Source organism: Mangifera indica, unplaced genomic scaffold (assembly GCF_011075055.1).
Source record: "Mangifera indica cultivar Alphonso unplaced genomic scaffold, CATAS_Mindica_2.1 Un_0088, whole genome shotgun sequence".
NCBI classification, from domain to species: domain Eukaryota; kingdom Viridiplantae; phylum Streptophyta; class Magnoliopsida; order Sapindales; family Anacardiaceae; genus Mangifera; species Mangifera indica.
In genome coordinates this window covers 6,642-31,296 of record NW_025401180.1, presented here as the reverse complement: position 1 = coordinate 31,296, position 24,655 = coordinate 6,642, and the positions used below count along the sequence as shown (strand labels likewise).

The window sequence follows — 24,655 nt, the reverse complement described above, 5'->3', positions numbered from 1 at the left end:
CTTTTTTTAATAATAATTTTGAATGGATAAACATATATTGTATGGGTTTCGGAAAAAGGATTTTTCTAATATATATAGTAGTTTATTGAATCTTATTATAAATCCAATAAACATTAAGTATACATTAAACTTATCTTTATTGATCACGTAATATTAATTATAAATTGTTATTGGATTAGTATTATTAAACTAAAATTATAATTAAAGTTAGAGAAAGTTTTCATTAAACTTCCGCATGATTCATAGGAGCTGAAAGAAAGAGAATTTCCACAGAGAATTCAGTTGATATATTCCCTCATAGAGTCTCTCATTTTCAAGTTGCAGGGTATTTTTATACCAAAATGGTCCTGAAAATATGAAAAAGTAGTCAGGATTTTCTACTAAACTATTGCTCATACTCTCTTTTTGACCCTCAACAGGTGTGAGTTACTAAGTTCCAGGAATAGAGATTGGTGCTCATAATGTTGATGCATGTTGAAGAGAGATTAGGTATTGAGTGAACATCATGTGCAGCCTCTTGGGTCCAAGTGTAAAAGGTATCCAATGCAATTCTTGCAGGAACACTTGGGTATTTGTGAAACATGGGAAAGGTCAAAAGTAAGAACAATTTTCTCCTCTGGTAAGATACAGACGTGCATCTGAAATGTTATTAAATTTTGCAGTGATTGTGGTAACTTCAAAGCAAAAACTTGACTTGGGTAAACCCACTTGAATTTCTTCAGAAGACCACCCACTTTGGCTCCCGTCAATGTTAGACATCTAAAAGAAAGGAGATCATGCAATGCTCTTTATTCTTACTTCTCTTTCCTAGTATTTCTCTTTCTGAGAAAAAAAGATTGCCATTATGCTTTTCAGCTCATGTGGGTCTTTCTTCACATGCATGTTACTTCTTTTTGATCTGATCGATCATTCTCATTAAATTGTTGATATACACCCCCAACATCAATACCCAAGTCGTATGATTGTAACTGGAAAATGCGATTATACCAAACCTTCAACGTCACCATTCACATTACATAATTGTAACTGAGAGACGACAAATCATACAAACCTTTGGTGTCACCATCCACACCATATGTGTGTAACTTAGAGATATAATTGTAATAAACCCCCAACGTTATCACCCACGCTACATGATTATAACTGAGAGACTGATTGTAACGGGAAGACATGATGATACCAAATGATATGAACTTAAGAGATGAGATTGAAAAGTCGAAAATCATAAAACCTTATACTAGAAACTCATATTTTTCAATGTGGAATTAAATCACATACTTTGTCCATGAGACACTAATAGTTGTTCTCTACAAGTTAAAGTAATAAGCTTTTTTCAGTGTCAATAATATTGACACTACACCTATCTGGGGTTTTCTGGGATCCAATAAGGGAAGTGTCAAAAAGTTAACCTAATTAGCACCTCTACACTTGTAATTATTAGAACATTAATTTCTGCTAATCACAATACTAATTGAATCAAAAGCTGTATATATGAATGATGAATTATAATGTACATTAATGATGGTGTGGTCCTCTGATTCTGAAGCCAAAACAAAGCCACCCCCACCCCTAGTTTTCATTGCTTTAATTTGCTTACCTTTTATTCTGAAGCACATTTTTGTCTTGGAGATCAATGCAATGTCACAAAGCTTTATAACGTTCAGAGCTTTTATCTTTCCTTTTCCCTCTTTCCAGCCCAGCTTTGAAGATTTCACAAACAAATGCATGTGCACCGTTTCATCTCCTCATCAATACGCATAAATTACCCTAAAGCACTGGGGCACCATTTCCACTTTTGCATTCAACTTTTCTTTATCGTTTTCATCCCATTTTATTGGCTCCACAGTGGAGACATCAAAGTTTGAGTTAACAGCTTTATCTCATATTCGGTTATTCAAGAATCAAAGACTACGGTTTTACCTTGAAGGTAGCAACAAAGAGGATTTTATACATAAAAGGATATAGGTTTAAATCCTCTTCGATAAGGAAAATGCATAGTTAATGATTTTCCAACTATCCATAATCTATTTCAACTATTTTTTGGAAGGTAAATACTTTAATTTTTGAATTTAAATATATTACTCTAGGATATCGAGGATATCAAATATTGCATTCTATGATATCTAAGAAATCAAATGTTTTATTCTAGGATATCTCACTATTTAGGTAATTAGTAATTAAACAAATATTTTATTTTAAAATATCAAATATTTTTTTCTAGAATATCTTATTAGTTAGAAAGTTAATAATTAGAAGATAATATTCTTTCGGTCTTTATTGATTTGTATGTAGTATAAATATTATACTCTTTTAATTGGAAATACAAGTTGATAATTTCATTTACCTCATCATCTTCTTTACGGTATCAAAGTCATTGTAGAATTAATTCTGCAATCGATCCTCTCAAAATGACTTACACTTCAGTAACATCGGACAATACTTCAAATGAATTCGATTTCCTTGTTTTATCTTAACTTAAGCTATCAATCATCAACTTATTTGAAAACATTTTTTCTCTTTACTCTATCTATACTAGAATTCAAATATCCATCAAACTCACGCCTTCCAACTACACATCATAGCGTTTTCAGTTTCATGTCATTCTCCGAGGTTATGATGTTATGGGCTTCATCGACGACTGATGACTATGTCTACAACCCACCATCACACTAGACCATTCTCTTTGGATTCATCAGGATCAACTGATCTTGAGTGCAATTGCTATTTTCATCTCTCCTAATATTGCCCCTTTCATTGCATCTACAAAAAAATCTCTTTATTTGAAAACACTTTTTCTCTTTACTCTATCTATACTAGAATTCAAATATCCATCAAACTCACGCCTTCCAACTACACATCATAGCGTTTTCAGTTTCATGTCATTCTCCGAGGTTATGATGTTATGGGCTTCATCGACAACTGATGACTATGTCTACAACCCACCATCACACTAGACCATTCTCTTTGGATTCATCAAGATCAACTGATCTTGAGTGCAATTGCTATTTTCATCTCTCCTAATATTGCCCCTTTCATTGCATCTACAAAAAAATCTCTTTATTTGAAAACACTTTTTCTCTTTACTCTATCTATACTAGAATTCAAATATCCATCAAACTCACACCTTCCAACTACACATCATAGCGTTTTCAGTTTCATGTCATTTTCCGAGGTTATGATGTTATGGGCTTCATCGACGACTGATGACTATGTCTACAACCCACCATCACACTAGACCATTCTCTTTGGATTCATCAAGATCAACTGATCTTGAGTGCAATTGCTATTTCCATCTCTCCTAATATTGCCCCTTTCATTGCATCTACAAAAAAATCATGCAAGGCTTAGACAATTTTTGGAATGTAAATATTTTAATTTTTGGATGTATATATATTATTCTAGGATATTAAATATTTTATTATAAGACATCTCGTTATTTAGGTAATCAATAATTAGATAAATATTCTATTTTAGGATATCAAATATTTTATTCTAGAATATTTCCTTAGTTGGGTAGTTAATAATTAGAAGATAATATCCTTTCCATTTTTATTAATTTATATATTGTATAAATATTATACTCTCTTAATTGAAAATATAAGTTGAGAATTTCATTCACCTCACAATCTTTCTTACCCTTCAACGATATTTTAAGATTAAACTCTTAACTTATCTAATACAGTAATTGTATGACTGATCACTAGACCTAAAGTTTTACTTATATAATATAGTTAGTTAGACACTACAGAGATAATTCAACTCTAGTGGGATTTCTCTTTATACAAAAAAAAAAGATCATACAACCATTCCGATAATCAGAAACTTTATAACACATCAACTTGATTATACATGTTAAGATGGAGTTTCAAAAGCAAAGCAAAAGTTAGCATGATGACAAAATATATACAGTAAACATCTTTTAATTCCACTCTTTGCAAGGGTCATTTGTGCATAATCTTCCATGCTATTTAAAGTGAATTTTTCGATGAATTTTTTTTAATTTTTATAATAATTTTGTTCTTATGAGGTAGGGTCTCGAGCATTTATTACATTGTTGGAAAGTTTAAAAAGAGGGGAAAAGATATTGTTTATTCTATTTTTAGACAAGATTATCTCACCACTCTATTCATGGGTAAAATAAATAAATAATAGCCAAAACACTATTTCACACCGAAGGTTTACTGAAAGCACAAAATCCCACGCTATAAGTTCAAAAAGCCGAATTCCACCCATTATTCACTTTTGTTAATGAATTTCATTAAGTAGAAGAATAAAAATGTTATTTTATATAGATTTTTTTATTTTCTTTTTTCTTTTAAAAATAATAAAATTATATATATAATTTTATACATAAATAATGACATATCATTATGAGATTGAATATTGTTTTATTTTTAATTTAAAACTATTCAATTATACAATGATATGTTATTATTGTGCATAAAGTTGTATATGTTGTTTGTGCATATATTAATATTGTTTTTAAAATGGCATATGTTTAGGTTAAACTGTAATGTTTGGAAATATTAATGGTGCCAAAAAAACTTTTCAAGGGTTTTTGGAAAATTGTAAAAAAGTTTAGGAAGTGTTTTGGGAATATTTAAACTTTCAATATGTCATTAATAATTTCAAAAATAATAATTACACCACTAAAGAATTAAACAAAATCAAGATTTTAAGGTTGATTAAAGTTTTAATATTTTTAAGGGTTTAAGTAAAAATTTTTAACTAGTAAAAATATAATAGCATAATTTGATACGTAAATTAAGTGTTAATGACAAATTATTTCAATAGAAGGACTATGATAACTAAATAAAAATAATAAAAGTAGATATGATAGATTAGAATATGAGCTTTTGAAATTTAACAGATGAAAGTTTTTTATTTCATCCTAAGTTAGGATGATAATAATGTACTTTGAATACGAGCATCACATCATTAAGGTAATTGATTATCCTCAAAAACATGAATCTTTTAACATATTGACTGTGATATTATTTGCTTAAAATGATTAAGTTGAAGGCTCTTAGCTAATTAGGGCCACCTAATTAGACCTTATCTTGGTGGGTCTCATAAGCAATAATGATTTTGACAAAAGGTGATAAATAAATTTCAGATTCAATCTTTATATGAATTTTCTTTTTTTTTAATTTATTCATAATATATCATGCTGTCCAAATTAGAGGTCAGGTAACTTTAGAGATCATTGTCACTTTGTAAGAGTGGTTGCAATTTCAGGACTAAAAGTGTTACAACTAGTTTTCCTCTTTTTCCCATATCAGTTTTCCACCAATTGAATGTTGTAACATCAATTTATTAAATCTCTCAATCGATTCAATTTCTAAAAAAGATGTATTTTTTAAAATAATTTAACTATATATTTTTTTATAAATAATTTAAATATATAGATAATGTATTATTATATAATTAAATAATTTTAAGTTAAAATAAAATAATATTTAATCATATGATAACATATTATCTGTATTTTAAATTATATACCAAAAACTTATTTAGAAAGAATTGCTCTTTTCGGAATTTGCTTGGATAGACCATGAAGAGTTTGCTTGGATTTGTGCAATTGAATTATTAAGATTTAATCTTATAATAATTTTTTTTAGTAATATTATATATATAAATAAATACATAATTTTATATAGAAAAAATAATATATCATTATACAATTAAATATTTTAAAATTATATATAAATAATATTTAATCATATAATAATATGTCATTATTTGTATATAAAATTATGCGCATAGTTTTATTAATATTTTTTAAATTTCATTGGCTTTTCAAATTTTTACCAATAAGAGTATATACATAAATAATGGTATGTCACCATGTGATTTGATGTTATTTTATCTTTAATTTTCTATTATCTAATCAAAAAATGACACGTCTTTGTTTGTGAATAAAGTTACGTATAAAAGTTGTGCACATAGCACTACTTAATTTTTATATTTTTAAAGGGATTGTTTTAATTATCTATGAGTAATCTAATATACACAAATGATGATATATTACCATATAATTGAGTAATTTTAAGTTAGAGTTTTAAAATCGGATTGGATATCAACCTAGTGGAGGGGGCGATGTGGTTCAAACGGTGATTGGATTGGTTAATTGTTCAAAATTAATATTAAAAAATTATATATAATTTATAATTAAATATATAATTTGAAGTATTTAACATTAAAATAAGCTTAATTTAATTGTATATATAATCAAATAGCAATATTATGTATATACATTTTTAGTACACAATTTAAGTACATAAATGATGTGTTAAACGTGATTGAGTATTATTTTTATCTTTTATTTAAAATCATCAAATCACATGATGATATATCATCTGTATACTTAAATTATACATCAAAAATATGTACGCATAGTTTTATTAATATTCAAATATAATAAATAATGTTTTGGTTTAAGTTTTCATAATAATTTTTTGAAAATAATTAGTCGTTTATACTGACGAGTCAAACCCGTTTTTATACAAGGTCACATTGGTTTGGTTAGCAATTGACAATCCGTTGATCCACTCTGGTTTTTAAAACTATGGATCATAAAATGATATACAATCACATAATGACATATTATTATTTATATAAAAATAATATATATTACTTATATATATAATTTTATTAATTTTATATATATATATATATACACACGAAATTATTATACCATTATTAATTTTATGAATTTCTTATACGATTTTTATAACCTTATTTTAATTTCGAAAGATAAAAGCTGTTAATGTTTGATTAGAACAACTTTAACTGCCTTGAGTGGAGAACGCAATAGCATGAGTTTGAGTTGGGCCATCCAAACTCCATTAATTTATAAGCTAAGCCCACAATGAGCTTCAGAACAAGGGTTCCATTAACAACCGACAGCTTGGAATTATTTGTTGTGTTGTGGTCACAGAAATCCTATTTAAGGCTCGACCAACAACAATTGGCTAGACAATTTCTAGCTCAGCAACGAGTAAGATAGGATTCGAATTGAGTCTATTTAAGCTTAAGTTCAAATTCGATTTAAATGAGTTCAAAACGAGTCAGTCCTAATGAGCTCGGTAGATCTCAACCTCTACTCGCCAAATTTTCTAATTAAAAATTTTAATACAAAATGACGTTGTTTTGACCAATATGTATTAAAACGATATCGTTTTAATAACGAAAAACAAGCTTAACTGAGTTCAAGTTTAGCTTTTACAAGTTCGAACTCGAGTTCAGCTATATGTAAACCGAATCGAGCTCGAATTTGACTCGGCTCGAATTCAACCCTAACAACTAGAAAGAAGATTCTCCATTTCGAGGCAACAATTGTGCCTAACAAATGAAGGAATCAATTATAAACTTTCAACCAATGATTTTAGAATTAGATTGGATATCAATTTAATAGAGGAGATGGTTTAATTAAACTAATAATCAGATTAGCTAACCGATTGTTAAACTTATTAATTGTTTAAAAATAACATTTAAACAATTTTCGTATAATTTATCATTAATTATATAATTTAACTTATTTAACATTAAAATAAATTTAATTTGATAGTATATATATTTAAATGAATAAATAAGGTCTTGGGTTTAATTTTTTATACTGAATTTATGGAAGATAATTAATTTTTTGTATTGATCGAATCAAACTCAATTTTATATGAATCAAAACCGATTTAACTAACGTCTGACGGTTCAATCAATCAAATTGTCTGGTCTAATCCTATTTTTAAAACTATACTTTCAACAAAACATGTTCGTAATGCTTACCTAATAGGAAACTATTAACAACTTTCCCAACCAACAAACCATTGATGGCTACAATAATCCTCTTCATTTGGATTTGAATTACAAATATATTTATAGGGATCCTTATTCAATCAAATCTAAACCTACTTTGCCTTCTAAATAAGTCTTATATATACAAGCTAAAAAAAAAAAAAAAGCAGGAAAAGGGGAAAAAAAAAATAAAGGAAGCACAAAAATTACACATCAAAACATTACTAAATTATTATTTTCTTATAATACATTTATATTAATAACGAAACCATAAATGTAGGCATTCCGATAATTAAATTGAATCGTATTAAAAATTATATATTTTATTTATTTTTCTTTTTTTTTCCGTTTATAATTTGAAATACTATAGTAGATCAATCCGAGTTTTTTTATATTCTAATTATTACTATTATAGTTTATCTTGCGCAAGATTTAAAATTACATATACCAATTGGTGATAAAAATTTGTATCAATAGTTTGACATTAAAGGAGGGCACAATCTCATCCCATCCCAACAACTCAGTATAAATCTTGACAAATGGTTTATGGCAAATGACATAAAAAAGTCTTAGATAACTAGTTTTTATATGACTTAAAAGGTAGTTTGAAACCTCTCCACTATATAAACTGTAATCAGTTCATCTTTAAGATTAGCGTAACACAACTTGAGCAAGGTTTGGCTCCTAAGCCTTAATTTACTGCAGATGATCTCCCAATATTACTTAACAAGCACATAGCTCCATCCCATTGTTATACACTTCACCGAAATGGGCCACCCTTAAGCCAGAGACAATTGTTGAAATATTTGTACGATACTCAAAGACTTCTCACTCTCAATGGCAATGAGAGCAACAAACCAATTATCAAATGGTCTTGAATCCTTCTTGATGCCCCTTGCACCCTAAACATGTCAATTCCCAATTAGAACCCTTTGACAAGGGACAAATAAAAATATTTCAAAGTATTAAACACTACGTCAAGCTCCCTTAAGATGACACTTTAGGCCAACACTTATAATCCTCAAGGCTTACAAACCTTGGCTAATGATGGGATAAACAAAAAATCTATCTTATCTAAGGATTATCAATACATGATCATATGAATGTCTACTAAATCTTTTCAAAGAAGGTTGTTGAAAGTGTCGTAATGCTTATCACTCAATGAGTAGGTCAACCATCCCACTCCACTAGTCACACTCTTTAAGATTTTGTTTTTGGCTTTTTTTAGACATTACTCAAAAGAATGAAAATATTAATTTACTATGCATGAGAAATCACGTGAGGGAGCATAATGGCGTCTTTTCAACGCTAAGGTATAAAATTGTCAATCCAATTACTTTCAGGGTCCTCTAGAAAAAAAAAGATAAAATGGACAAAGTGGCTGTTCATATTGTCGGCTTTACTTATTCCCGATCAAATCTGGACCGTACAATAGCAGAAACTGCACGACATACCTCACGACGAAAGAGCATAATTGGAACAAGACGAAGAAACCACTTTGTATTTCACTTCTATTCTCCTCTGTGTTTGCACTTTAAAATTAAAAAAAAGAACAAAAGTCGTTTGAGTTTTTTCAGCTTGCAAGAGAGATGTCGGGTATAGCTCGTGGCCGGCTTGCGGAGGAGCGAAAGGCTTGGCGTAAGAACCATCCTCATGTCCGTACAACGAAAAGCCCTTTTTATGGTTTACCATGATTCTTCTTATTTGTGTTTTGATATTTTTCTTTTTTCTTTTTTTGGTGTAAGGGTTTTGTAGCGAAGCCGGAGACTCTGCCGGATGGTTCAGTGAATTTGATGGTGTGGCATTGCACTATTCCCGGTAAAGCCGGAGTAAGTTTCCAACTCTGTATTTAGGTTAAAAGTCTTTACTAGCTTGTGCTGTTTCTATACTGTTTTGAGTTTTGTCCTTTACGTCTCGTTAAATTATATCAATGGAATTAATTCTGAGGTAGTTTATATGTTATCGGTTATCCTCTGTTGATGATTTGGTGTGTGGTCCTTGATATGATTCCCTGTTGAAGCGTAGATACATGATTTTTTTCAATCTGAGTTACCTCAGTTTTATTTGTATAACTGTAGTTTTGCAACTAGACAGATACAATTCTCTTTAGGTGGAATATTTCTCTTGTATGTTGATGAAATGAAGTGTATTGTTCCTGAAGGAGTTCCTGGCCCTGTAGGTTTAATGATTGTGAACTTGTGGTCCTTATAGGCTTTTTGAAGTCCCTCCTATAATGGTTTGGTAGGGTTTTTGGCTAGTTGCTTGCCTTATTCCTGGGCCATCAACATTGATCATTAGGTAGTTATTGCTTCATTTTGTACATGATAATTATTTTTTTAACTATTTAAAGATAATTTACTGTTTAAAAAAATTCGCCTACCTTATTTCTTGTAATGGCTCTAGTGCAGGATGGAAATGTCTTGATTGTAAAACCAGTCTTGAGGTTATTTAGTAATGGTTAATGTATGTGTTATTGTGAATGGTATTGGAGCTGGGATACACCATTACAATTTGTTTAGTAGAATGATGGATGTTGTTATTTTATTTGTCAAATGATTTCCTATTATGAATAATCAATCTCCTAGAATTGTGTTGGTGTTTACTCACTGTAGCTTATGATATATGGTGGTGGTGGTGTTATTATTATTATTTTTTTAACTTTCTCCATCGTTTTCCTCTCCTTGGACTGTGTGAATGCATTATGCTTCATAATGTTGTGGCCATGTTTTGCAACCTACCTTTTTCCTTGTGCTTGTGTATCATCTCTAAAGGCTTAAGGGCATGCATTAACATTATTGGTGGATTTTTTTTTTTGTAAGTAATTCAAATCAAAATTTCACAAACACGACAGAGGCTTGAACCCAGGTCTTCTCCCTAAAAATTTTAATGTTTCAACAGTTTTGTTAACCTTTGATATTATATTATTGGTGGATTTGTTAATGCTCTTTTGTTCTTTTTTTTTTTTATTGTGGTGTTTCTTAGAGGGCCATATAATCAAGGGCAAAGTATGAAAAAGAGAGAGAAAAATACAGACGGTTAAACTTGCTATGATGATATATGTCTCCCAAGTTTGACCTGCATTAACTATCGTATGTTTTCAATGTTGCAGACTGATTGGGAGGGTGGTTACTACCCACTTACTCTCCACTTCAGTGAAGATTACCCTAGCAAGCCACCAAAGTGCAAATTTCCTCAAGGCTTCTTTCACCCCAATGTCTATCCTTCTGGAACTGTTTGCCTTTCAATCCTCAATGAAGACAGCGTAAGTATCTGCTGCCGCTCCTAATATTGCTTTGGAGTTTGCAGGTCCATTAATGTCTTGAATATACTTGGCCACAAGGTTTCTCAGCAAGCTGTTATTTGTAGGGGTGGAGACCAGCCATTACTGTAAAGCAAATTCTCGTCGGTATCCAAGATTTGCTGGACCAGCCAAATCCTGCTGATCCTGCTCAAACTGAAGGCTATCAGCTCTTCATCCAGGTATGCAGTTTTATAAAATTTTATGCATTTATCTGGAAGCCCTAATGTATTAGGATGAGCTCCAATATTCTGTTTAGTACTGTTAGATCATGTACTAAGAGGAATCGATTCAATTAAATAAGTCTTTGATTATTTTCTTTAAGGATTCTTTAGTGAGAGAAGGGCTGGGTCCTCCTTGTGTGATGATGGTATATTTTCATTGATTGATGTCAACAAACAATGAGATACTCTGCAATTGGAATATTCTGCTTCAACTTTGTTCTTCTTGCCCTTTCATCAGAATTCACCAGTTAATGTAAATAAACTCAAGGGTTTAAATGTTAAATTTTTTTGTATGCTGTATATGTTTTTCCTGTAATATTTAAGCGCTGTAAGGCCCTGTTGTAGTAATTTGGTGCTGGAATTTCAATTTTATTTTTAAAAGATGCTATCCTACCTTCTTGTGTTAATATTCTAATAACCAAAGACTTCTTTATGCAGGATGCTGCTGAATACAAGAGAAGGGTTCGCCTGCAGGCCAAGCAGTACCCCTCACCCATCTAATAATGGTCTGCTTTCTGTGGTGATTGCTGGTAATTGTCAGTCCACTGCCTCCTGTAAAATGCCAATGCTAAACTTGCCCTTGTAAAAAATGTTGATATATTGGAACTGTCAATTGCCTCTGTGTAAACTGCATGGTTGAAACCGTCTTCCATTTTGGCCGATAGTGCATGTAGATATACTACACTATACGGCAACTGTACTCATTGGTGATCATATCAGTCGAAAACGTGGCTTTATTTATTTGGCTGTCATTTGTGTGGTCTTGTATTTTGTGTTATTCACTGAGCTCTCAGAAACCTCTCCCATTCTTGGCTCGACAGATCAGGGATGGTAGAGAAGTTGTCCCAGACTGGTGATGACTTGTTTAAACTCTCTAGCATGGCTCTCAAGTGTAACTCTCATTTGCACCTGTTTCAAAAGGAAAGATTGTTGGAACATTTCAGTTTATATGGCTGGAGTACTCTCTTAATATAGAGTAGTACTTGTCTAAGTGACACCCATATTTGTACTTGGGCAGGTGTGGGTGAAAGCCCCTCAACATTTGGAAGGGACCGGTAGGATACCTGGCCATAACTATTGTTGATACATTAACTAAAAATAATAAAAAAATTTTAATTATCACATCATTATTTTAAAAAATATTATATTTTATAAAAATATAAAATTTTCATATGCATCCTAGTTTTACTATGTCATTAATTTTTTAAAGAGAGTGAATCATTTTGTATCAGTAATACGTATCTTATCATATAATAGATTCATTATATTATACTGATTTGATGTATATTAAAATTTGTATAATTTTTTTACATATATTTTATTGTATCATAAGATGAGGTAAATGTATCTAATGTTAAATTTGAGTTGAGTTTGAATTTTTCTAAGCTCGAGTTCAACTCATTTCAATGGAGTCAAACTTGAGTTTAAGTATGATCTCGTTTCAGTTTGAGCTCGTCGATCTCGTTTCAAAGGTATTTGAGAAGAGTCAAGCTTGAATCAAACTTTAAACTATAATTAATATTGTAATGACATTATTTTGATGTGTGTTAATCGAAATAATATTATTTTAATCGATTCATATCCAATTTTTTAGGTTTACAATTTTTATGAATTGAACATCTTTCAAATTTGAGTTTGAGTTTGAAAATATTGATCTCTCGAGTTCAAGCTTAAACAAGATTGGCTTAAATTAAATCCAGAATGACAGAGAGTTTAAACAGACGTATAATTTTCACCTTCGGCTAACGAATTCACCCACATTTTTGAAACTTTACTGAATGCTCTAGTCACCCTAACAGCATCCTTAAAAAAACATAAAGCCGAAGTATTTAATGCAACAATAGAGCTCTTCACATTCTATCAAAACATGCAAGCTCTGGGATAAAAAAATAAAGTTTGATTTTATTTGAACTTTTCAAGTCTTCAATAAAATTTAAATGCTAAAAAAATCTCGGATTTGAAACGGTGAACAATGAACATTGTAAAGGCCCTAGACTCGGCCCATTATTAAAAGCCGTGGAAAATACAACATTAAAAAGTACCCGATTTGTTTGTACCCTGAAGTACCAACCGCAATGGCTGAATATTATCCACCACCGCCCGGTGTACCCTACGGTTATTATCAACCGCCGCCTCCACCGCCTCCGCCGGGAGCCGCTGCACCGCAGCCTCCACCGCCACTGCCGCCGTATATGCCCCAGCAACAGCCACCACCTTTCGCCCCCTACGCGGCTCACTTCCCCTCGAACGGTTCTTACGATGCTGTCCGAACCCTATTTGTGGCGGGTTTACCTGAAGACGTTAAGGCTAGAGAGATTTATAACCTGTTCCGTGAGTTTCCTGGCTACGAATCCTCTCACCTTCGGAACCAAGCCCAAGCTTCACAGGTATTCTTATCGGTCTTATAATATTTACATTTTATGTCTATGTAAATGTTTACCTTTTTCTTTTATAATTTTTTAATTTGACTTGTATTATTGTGAATTTTTCGTTCTATTTGTTATTGTTATACTGTTAATATATCCATTAACGTTGATAAGTTAAAAAAAAAAATCCTCAAGTAACAGTGAATGCTGGACTGTTGTGATGGTTATTCAGTAATTGAATTATAGGGAAGTTCAATCTGAGACTGATTCTAGTATGCCTTCGGACTTAATGAATTTATTCTCTTTTTATTTATTAATGTCTTATTTCAAGATAGTGAAGTACTGCATCTGTGTGCCATTTTCCAGCAAAAAAGGAAGTTGAATTTTCTTAACTATTGACCCATAAAAATAAGTGGAAGGACTCCTGTTCAATGGATATAGTTTTTTTTTTTTTTTGTTTCCTCTCTTTCTCTCGCTTTCTATTTCTCTTTTTAAGTTTAGATCACAAATTAGGCTTTATAATTAGTTTATTACTCTTTACTTTGTACCAAAGTCATGTATGTAGTAAACTGATATGGCTTTTTCTTGGTGACAGCCATTTGCTTTTGCTGTATTCTCTGATCAGCAGTCTGCAATTGTGGCAATGCAAGCTCTAAATGTAAGTATCCCACTATACTTTTCATATGATGATTGAAACCTTACATCCCTACACTTTTAGGTAATATCTGTGATCATATTTTCAGGTACTGGTATTCATTGTATAAAATAGATTGATCAAGTGAAATTGCTTGACGTTTGCATGATGGTTCTGCATGAAGATATTTGCGTACAATTTTTAACTTAATATTTGATCTCATTCAGGATCTGATAGGTCATTATCTTTGCTAGATAGAAACATATTGACACTGGTTTATTAGCCACTCTCATGACTTAGATGTTCTGAGAAGTATCTATAAACTATGTTATTTCTAAGGGATGTGAGAGGTAAACTAATCATATTGAGCAAAGATAATCTGTTTATGTAGGCTTCTTTCTCTGTATGTTTTGCCTCAGTGTTTGCACTTGCCTATGCTAATGATGTCATTTTCAGGAAAATAAGCATAAAGGGAAACTCATGCATGTGCTCAAGTTATTCTTAAAAGTTTTCTGATACATAAATCCACAATATGGAATATAGTCATGGCTCTGCAAAAATTCTGGTTTTTTCAATGCATATATTATTGCTGAATTTCCACTATTTTCTTTTTTCTCTTCATTTTTGTCTGAATTCGAATAGAGAGTATCTGCTCTTTTGCCTGGCCCTCTGAAATATTGGAGAAAGTAGTGCAGAAAGCATTAGGCGAGACAATTAAAAATTTTGTAATTTGAATCTTTTGTAGGTCAACTTATTTTGTTAATTATTGGTGTTATTGACAAGGTTAGGCACTTGATACAAAACTGGTGACACAGATAACCACTACTGTACTGCTTCTTTTCAGAGTATGAGATATATTAATCTTAGCTTGGAGTCCTCTGTTTGCAGGGAATGGTGTTTGATCTTGAGAAAGGATCAATCCTGTATATTGATCTTGCAAAATCTAATTCCCGATCTAAGCGCTCAAGAACTGGTCTGGAGCTTGTTGAATTTCTTCCCTTAAAATTTGATTTGATTTCTATTATATATTTTGTTTGCTCAGTGACATCATGTGTATCCATTGGTTATTACTATTAGATGATGAATGGAGTGGCTCTGATAAGAAAGCTAGAGGGTCCTCCACATTTTCAAGAGGAACTCCTGATTCAGGTGAGTGGACTGCCTTGAATTAGTTTTTGTGATATTACCTTGTGGTTGCTTGTTTGAACAGTTTCTTTTCTTGGTTCACTTTAGGCTTATTAATAATGTTTGTACCTCTCTCTTGCTCTCATTGGTTTGCTTTATATGAGGTGTCTACTGTCTAGTGCTTGTCTAATCGCTCACTTGGACTACAAATTAATTACTTGGTCACATGGAGGACACATTCTTATAGATGCTCACATTGCACATGTTTTGCACGCTTGGGCACTAGCAGGTTTTGGCAGCGTTCACATGCCTGGAATGGGTAATTCTGCTTACAACATGATTGGTTATCCACCTACACAAAGGTCATCTGCATTACTTAAGCACAACTTTCATTATTTAGAAGTGATTACTTCTAGATCAATTAGCACATACTTTTACTTTCAAGTGATTGCTTCTATCAGAAAGGTCAAGTCCCTTGTAAAAGCGGTTACTACATGCCATGTTTGCAGATTTTTGAGTGTAGTATCTGCCTTTGTTATTTTTGTTCATGTGTTTGTGAAACCGTCTTATTATTAATCCTTGTTCAATTTTTTTTCCCTGTTTTCAATTGTTCAGTCTTGGAAACCTCGAGGCAAGAGCTGCTAGTGAGAAAACAGCTGCCAAATTGGTCAGGCTATGTTTCAGCTTGCTTTTGTTTTTAAGTCTGTTGCAGTCCCTATTAGTTGCTCACCAATATTTCTTGCCTACTTCTAATTATGTATTTGTGCCATTGCTATATGCTCTATAATATCCTTTTCTTTTAACTGTGAATGGTATAATTAAGCTTACATGGCCTTCAAAAATCATCAGTCTTTTGAGATGCTTCCTAACATGTCCTGCGTGCATGCTTTTTTAAATTTTAGTTGTAAAATTGCATTGTTTTTATCATTCGATGCATGATGGATTCCAAGCTAGTTTTCAATCATGTCGATAGCCCATTTTTGTCAAATCAGTTGTCTTGGTCACAACTAATTTTATATATGTACACTTAAGCAATTATTTTCCATTGTCAATAACTTCTAGGCTCTTTATTGTAATGGCAGAATCATTCATCAGCCTCCCCTAATGTCCCCAAAATCGGTGCCCCATGTCCAACTCTTTTTGTGGCTAATCTTGGGCCAACCTGTACAGAGCAAGAATTGGTTCAAATCTTTTCTAGGTAGGAACCATACCTTTTTTATGTAATATATTATTTTGTTAATTTTCTTTTGGTTAATTTTTTTTTTTTTTTCTATCAGATGCCCAGGATATCTAAAATTAAAGATGCAGAGCACATATGGGGCTCCAGTTGCATTTGTTGACTTTCAGGTGTTCAACTTACTTTATTTTTGCCATATTCTCCTTTTTCATACCTGTTAAGGGTAGAGTTCACATAATAGCATCTCTCTTTCGAAAAGGAATGAGTTTGTTCATGTTTTTAGTCCACGGGAGCATGTGAATTTGTTCATGCTGAAAGAAACAAAATTAGAAAAATGAATCAAATTTTTTTTTCAAAGAAAATGCCACTAACTTCATGCACTAATCTCTTTTTAGATTACAATCTATATTTCATCATATGCTAACGTGCCAATATGCAAGGTATTATTGTAGAATCTATTTATTAAAATTATTAATAGGATATTTATGAATTTAAATGTTTGGATTTCATCATTTGCATGTAGATTCTTTTTGTAAAAAGCATTAAAAATTCATAGTTGTTAACACATATTCTTAGTGTATTGAGAAAGCATCACTGGTTGTTTGCACAAATGAGGACATGTATTTTTTATTTATTTTCTTCTTATATTGTGTAAGGGGGGCCAAATTCAGACTGTACCTCAGCTTGTATTAGAAGAAAACTGCTACTAGTTCTGTTTTCCTGAATGTGATCATAGCATGTGGTACTTGTTCACCTTTCGAAAGTGTTTTAATTGATTTCGAATGTGATAGCATTTACGAACCCACTTTGAGAATGGTAAATGAGTAGTGGGATTATGCTGTATTCCACTTAGGATTCAGAATCTTTCATTGTTCATGACATTTGCAGGAGGAATACCCTCTATATTGAAGTTGTATGTAATTTACCTTTGTGGTGTACATGTTTTTCAAATCAATGGTTGTGGTTCTTTGCTAGCAAATGGCCTCGGTTATCGGGTGGATTTTATTCATTTTCTTGTAGTGAATCATAGTAAATGACTCATCTAGTAGACGCAACTAAATATGCAGGATACTTCCTCTTCAATGGCAGCATTAAGTAGTCTGCAAGGCACAGTTCTCTACTCATCTCCAGGTGGAATACGTTTGGAGTATCCTTTACACTGTTTTCTGTTTGAGTTTATAGGTAATGCCTTGATTTATTTTGTCGTTGTATGGTTGTTGGTTTTGTGTGCGAATGTTTTGCTTAATCTGCAACCAGATATGCTAAGTCAAGGATGGGAATGCCTCGCAAGCCGAAATAATGAAGATTTTGCAGGCAGAATAACCCGTTGCTTGTCTACCAGCCACCAAAAAGTTTAGGAAGGTAATTTATATCTGTTATCAGATTTCTATCGACTTGTATCAAGTCTCTTGTATTTCATTTACGATTCATAATTGAAAGCAAGTTTCATGTTGATCCAGCTTCTTGTTTTCCCTTTTCAAGTTGCCATGAGAGGTGTCAAAAATACTTGCTGCATATTGTTGACGTGAAATTTACTTGGACCAGTACCTATAATTCTTTGAATCTCTTAGTCGAAGATCATTTTAACACTTCCCTTGAAAGCATATACAGTAGTGTGGATTCAAAAGATTTCAATGATCTATAGAATAATAGGAGATTAATGTTCATTGGAGTGTTTGGATCAAGGTAACTTTGTAGAATCAGAGATAATTTCTATTAATGAATGAATGACATTGGAATGCGTTTCATTATACTTGACAATTCGTGTCATTTAATCATATTCGTGTTGTATCAGTTTGGGTTTCAAGGTAGAGGTTCTCAACTCTAACCCGATTCGAATTAGAAGTGTCGAAAATTTTTAATCCTAACCAAACCCTTTAATATTCAGGTTGGTTTAATATAACCTAAATTGATCTAAAATTTTTTATTGTTTTCATTCTCAAGTTTTTTTAACAATTTAATTTTTTTATCAAATTACTCTACCCTATTATTAATAAACCATATAGTATAATATTTTTTTCTTATTTACAAATTATTTTTATATAACATGTCAATAATTTAAATAACCAATCATATTCTCACTATTGGATAATAAAATAAAATTTTTAAATAAAAATTAAGAATAATAAGTAATTACAATTATATGTAATCTATAAGCATTTTTTTAATTTATCTCTAACAAGTTTTATTAAAGTAATAATTTTTTAAACATTCGGATAAGTTTATATTAATTTAGATTACTTTTGTATCAATATTAACACGATCTAATTTAGTTTTGAATCGTATCAGAATGATTTCACTTAAATTTTCTGTAAAAAAAAACTTGATTTTAATATGATTTTGTATCGGCTAACAGATTGAATTGAAAATTGTTATGACTGTATTTCATACAAAATATTCCTGTAGTCAGTTGAATCATTTTAGGGGAAGAGATTTGGAAAAGGTCCGGTCCTCTTTATCCTCCATACAATTTCCCCGGAAAACTCATGAAATCTAGAGTTGGGGCATTCTCTCCCATCAAAATAAACAAGACTAAAATTCACCACAGATTTCATCATCCAATGTCGTAATCACAAGCATTAAAAAATTGAGTGAACAGGTGAAAGATTTTGGGAAAAAAGAAAATCTGGTAGAATAGAACGGATACAGAGGGGAAAGGCAGGGCAGTTTGAGTTAGGTTTGACCTTTCAAAAATAGGCCAAAGACGATTCCCACCCAACGTTTAATGCATTCTTAAATTTATATTCATAATATTTCAAAAGAATAAAACTATGTATACCTATTTTGGATACATAAATGTGTACACATTTATATATGTCATCATGTGATTAGATGATTTTGAATTAAGAATAAAATAATAACCAATCATATGATGACACATATGAGTGTGTATATATTTGTGTACCTAAAATAGATATACATAGTATTACTCATTTCAAAAATTCAAATGTTGATCCATCGTTAAGTATTTGTTAACATTTTTCTTTATATATAAAGATAAAATCATTATTTTAATATTAATATTAAAAAATATATTATTTTATTTTATTTATTTTTTATATTTTAAAAATTAATAACTTCATTTCTATCTAAATTTTTTTAGTTTTGAAAAGTGATTATTTTTTTCTCATCTAAATATTTTTCTTCACTTTTTACCCATCTTTTCGTCTCCAACAACCTCTCTTTCCCTTTTAACCGTTAACCAGCTCTCTCTCATCGTTAGCAGATAAAGAAACATCAACAAGCCGACGAAGATGAACTTCGTCTCTCCATGAATGATCAATTATCACAAAGTCTGGTCCTCTTTCTCCTCCACATAATTTCCCTAGAAAACTCATGAAATCTGGGGTTGGAGCATTTTTTTCTCCCATCAAAATAAGACTAAAATTCGCCACAGATTTCATCATCCAGTGTCGTCGTCATCACAAGTAAAAAAATAAAGAGTGTGCAGTTGAAACATTTTGAGAACAAAGAAACCATCGCAGAATAGAATGGACATGGAGGGAAAAGGCAGGGCAGTTTGAGTTAGGTTTGACCTTTAAAACAATAGCTGTTGAAAATAAACATCATCTATTTAATTGTATGTAGGATTAGTCAACTCAACTTTAACCACATTCCAATCTTCAAGAAGTCAATATTTTCTCATCCCCCGAAATTTTGACTTTCCCCTTCAATAATTGGACGGCCACGATTTTTTTAATATAAAAATATATTTTCTGACGTTGCTTAAAGATTTTTTTCACACAATTCCATGTATTAAACAAACAATTTCAACCAGCCTCTCTTAATTTTGTCAGGTGCATTCATGTTTTGACTTACATTTCAATTATTGATATGACCTGTGGAATTTTGTTGCTTTTTCGATATAACCAAAGATACTGTTGATTGACATATTATGTCTGACATATAAATTAATAAAATAGCAATAAATTACGTAATAATTTTTAATTATATAATTTTAAAAAAATTGACATATTACAAGATAAATGTTTGAATATATAATTATCTGATAAACCATCGTGGAACAGAGGAAAAAAGATTCACAACCATAAGACGTTTCAAATGTATGGTTGAAAGTGAAAAAAATATGTAGAATCGTGATAAGAGAATGTGCATAACGGTATATATGTATGGATATCACATCTGTATACTATTTTAAATTTATAAGTATACTCTTATGTTATGTGTTAAAAAAGGGGATTAGATATGAATAGAGACAATTTAAGATGGTATTTAAAAGATATGTGTTTGATTATATAAAAGACGATACAGATCTTAAATAGATTAGATTTGGGCAAAATTAGCAAAATTCATTTTAAGCCATTTTGTTTGTACAATATGACTTAGGAGAGTATGTGAAAGCATGTGGGTTATATATAGTTAGACATTTACGAGATATTTCGTGCACACAACACTGGGTGTTCATAGTGTAATTCATTTCAATAAGGTGTGCATGGAAAAGGGAACTGTAACAAATTATTCTTCACATGGGTAGTGAGATAATTTGTATACACATCTAGGTATGGGCTAGCCATGGATGGTTCTAGAGAGTAATACAATCAGTCACGTGTACATGGAACAGAGGATTGCACCCAATGATTCCTCGTGTGACCATGGTGTCAGTGTTTAATTAGTCTAAACTCGGTTGATACGAGTTATGCACGCAAAAATTACAAACATATGAGATGTCGAGATGAGTTATAACATGTTTTGATGAGACATTTGAGATATTTGAATAATGAGATATCGTAAATAGAGGACAAATCATCCAAGATGATAAAATCTTATGAGAAAAAGGCGTCAAGGAGGCCACAATTTATTTAATATATACATTTGAGATGTAAAAAAATATTAGAGTACAAACATCAAAGATGTCGAGAATAAAAAAATAATAGTGAAATGTTAAGAATGATATGTATCGATTATGGTGTCTCAGTAGATTACGTATTTACTAAGTGTTTTTCACACCTATATATTCCCTCATATTGTTTTGCATGATAGAGACGATAGATGCAACGCATGTGGGGGAGCAATAGTTCAACTAGCATATCATGTTGCATGAGAAGGGTTAAGTCATCAATTTATGTTTATGTATCAATTTTCATATATGTTATTTGTATTACAGTATATGAACATTTAGAGATGTTATCGATTTTATATATTTCATGCTTGACCATTGTATTTATGTTGTTATGTATGAATGTTGATATTTAAGTTCACTGATAATTACAGATTTTTGCACGTATTTAACTCATGTTTATCTTGCTTATGTTTATGATTTATATTTTGTTGTACTGTTAAGGTTGATGTATGTTAAAAAAAAAATTTCCCTTAAAAACTTATCTTTGGAGAGCGATGTTACATAAATGGTAGTGGTTGTCTGTTATTTGCAATCCGCTAGTTGTTATACATAGTCATCTTCAAGATTTAACTCCAAAGAGAATTTTTAACTATATAATAAATTGAGTTTTAAAAATTAGACATGTCAGACCCGGATCACTTGATTTTGGTACAACTAACGGGGGCATGACCCACAAAATTGCGAGCCATTCCAAACTCGTGGTTCATGTGACCGATGTCAAGGGCCTTGAGCCATGACCGTAAAAAAATAATAAAAACTTCAAAAATCTTTTAAAAAAATATAATATAACAAATTGACTTACAAAAACACGTAATTTAATTCTCTAAAGACTCATGAAGACATGATTCAAGAGATCTTCAATTGTGTTTCAAATCTTACCATGTCACAGATCAACACAGCCCACAAGATTTATCAATTGTTATATCATGAATAGCATAACCAATAAATATAATAAATTAAGATAGATTTGATCTGATATGATATAACCCATTGTCATCCTTACTAAGTACCGTCTTTCAAAAACAAATTATAAATTATACATATTAAAGGAATAAAAATACAAAAATGTAAATCATCACTCGGACAGACTTCAACTTATCATGATCTCAACCTTAAACTTAAATCTTATCCCTAAATTATAGAGCTGTTACGTGTCACCAACTAATCAATAATTATTAATTGGACAAAATAGGCAATTCACAAAAATCCTCATTGCTTCAAGAGAAAGTCAATTCCTAACGGTATCCATCCACCGACCACCGACCACCGACCTGCCTTTTCTTGCCTCCTTAAAAAATATATTTAACTATTCAGAGATTAATATAATTTTTTTTATTAATTTCAAACTTATTTATCTGTAAAAATAATAAAATTAAGAGTAAGATATAATAATTCCATAACCCCAACTCAAAATAATAAAATTTTGTGTGTTTATTTGAGTAATTTTAAATTAATAATAAAATAATTTTGACATATTTATGTATCTAAAATAAATATACATAATATAATTATCAATATTCTATTATACATTATGATATGATATAGATGAAAAATATACTATTATAAGGTGTATTATAATTGATATAATAGAACAGATATATCATATAATACGTATCATATGATATAATACATATTACTGATACAAGTCAATACACTTATTAGAGAAAAATAATGATGTAGTAAGAATGTATATAAAAAATTTTAAATTTTTAAAGATATTTTTTAAAATAATAATATATTAATTATATTTTATTATTTTATTTTCTAAAAACTGTATCATATGATACAATACAATATTTAATATACGATATGTAAAATTAAAATTTTAATATACAATTCAACTAGCATGACACATAAGACTTTTCAACTCAAAATGATGCAATAATTAAGTTAAAGTGGAGTCGCTATTATATTATTTAAATAAGAGTAAATGGCATTGGACCACCCAAAGCTTACCCTAAAACTTTTCCACTCCCATTAGTCTAAATAACATCTTTTTCACCCAAACTCAAATTTTGTTTTAAAAAAAACTAGTCATGTAAAAATAAAATAATAATTTTATTATTTATTGATTTTAAAAATAAAAAAATATTTTTTTATCAATACAAACGTTTTAGACATTTTACTTCAATTCTTAAAAAACCTTGTTGTATTATATTCAATTCATTAGAATGCAATTATCATTTTATAAATTATTAAAAAAAATTAATATTTCAAAATTTTTTCAAAAGACCACAAACTTTTTATTAAAAAATTTCATACAAACTTTTAATGTTTTCAAAAATTATAATTTAGTCTATAATATATAATTATATGACAAAAACATTTCTATTTATAAGTAGAGAGGAAAAATAAGTGGTAGTAAAAAGAAATAGAAATAAGAGAATTTTTATGTAATTTAAATATTTAAAATATTATTTTTAATTTTTATTAATTTAGAGTTATACATTAATTTTAAACAATAAAATAATGAGAATAAAACAACAATTTTACTCCTTAATTTTGGGTTATAAGATATTATTTACGGTTGATTTTAGATAGAAAAATATTATTTATGTAAACTAAGCATACAAACGTGTTTTAAAAGTTAACCTTGGGTGGAAAATGTTATTAACTCTCTAAAGAATAATAATAATAAAATAATAAAACTATAGATATTTATTTTATAATATATATAGTATATATCATCGTATAATTAAATAATTTTAAATTAAAAATAAAATAATTTTTAATTATATAATAAACATGCATAAACGTATATCTAATTATGTATCTAAAGTAGATACATATAGTACTACTAATAAGAAAAATATAAATAGGAGTTTACAACCCATTACATAATGAACAATTAATAAAATTATACATACATATTTTTTTGTATATAATATAAGTAAATAAAAAATATATCATTATGTAATTAGGTGTTACTTTATCTTTAATTTAAAATTATATAATTATACAATCTAATAATAATACATCGTTTATATATATAAATTATATAAAATATATATATATATGTATATATATATATATATATATATATATATATATATATATATATATATATATATACACATAATTTTATTAATACAAAATACCATCACCAATCACCTGTCACCACCTATCAATTATGTATTATTCAACATCACTACAAATATACATACAATCCACTTCTC

General features: G+C 30.1%; 2 protein-coding genes across 4 annotated transcripts; both read left to right on the top strand.

Annotated features, from left to right (window-relative positions):
* Positions 1–9,205: 9,205 nt before the first annotated feature.
* LOC123207586 (SUMO-conjugating enzyme SCE1-like) lies at positions 9,206–12,057 on the top strand. Its single transcript, XM_044625067.1, has 5 exons — positions 9,206–9,449; positions 9,540–9,623; positions 10,904–11,056; positions 11,161–11,274; positions 11,755–12,057. The coding sequence occupies exons 1-5, from the start codon at positions 9,384–9,386 to the stop codon at positions 11,815–11,817; spliced, it is 480 nt and encodes a 159-aa protein (XP_044481002.1). The 5' UTR covers positions 9,206–9,383; the 3' UTR covers positions 11,818–12,057.
* Positions 12,058–13,346: 1,289 nt separating this feature from the next.
* Positions 13,347–18,172, top strand: LOC123207585 (RNA-binding protein L-like). Of its 3 annotated transcripts, none has more exons than XR_006500409.1 (11): positions 13,347–13,703; positions 14,278–14,340; positions 15,205–15,289; positions 15,394–15,465; positions 15,731–15,803; positions 16,057–16,108; positions 16,524–16,639; positions 16,719–16,788; positions 17,686–17,765; positions 17,876–17,980; positions 18,101–18,172. XR_006500409.1 is itself a non-coding variant. In XM_044625066.1 (10 exons), the coding sequence occupies exons 1-10, from the start codon at positions 13,392–13,394 to the stop codon at positions 17,916–17,918; spliced, it is 966 nt and encodes a 321-aa protein (XP_044481001.1). In that variant the 5' UTR covers positions 13,347–13,391; the 3' UTR covers positions 17,919–18,172. The 3 variants fall into 3 exon arrangements, 1 of the variants encoding a protein (XP_044481001.1); XR_006500408.1 differs by having other exon boundaries at positions 18,079–18,172; XM_044625066.1 differs by having other exon boundaries at positions 17,876–18,172.
* The last annotated feature ends 6,483 nt before the right edge of the window (positions 18,173–24,655 follow it).

Coding starts and splice junctions, on each gene's coding strand:
- LOC123207586 (XM_044625067.1), top strand. CDS start 9,384: ATGTCGGGTATAGCTCGTGGCCGGCTTGCGGAGGAGCGAAAGGCTTGG. Junction 9,450..9,539: donor GGCGTAAGAACCATCCTCAT/GTCCGTACAACG, acceptor TTTTGGTGTAAG/GGTTTTGTAGCGAAGCCGGA. Junction 9,624..10,903: donor CTATTCCCGGTAAAGCCGGA/GTAAGTTTCCAA, acceptor TCAATGTTGCAG/ACTGATTGGGAGGGTGGTTA.
- LOC123207585 (XM_044625066.1), top strand. CDS start 13,392: ATGGCTGAATATTATCCACCACCGCCCGGTGTACCCTACGGTTATTAT. Junction 15,804..16,056: donor GGTTATCCACCTACACAAAG/GTCATCTGCATT, acceptor TCAATTGTTCAG/TCTTGGAAACCTCGAGGCAA. Junction 16,109..16,523: donor AGAAAACAGCTGCCAAATTG/GTCAGGCTATGT, acceptor TTGTAATGGCAG/AATCATTCATCAGCCTCCCC.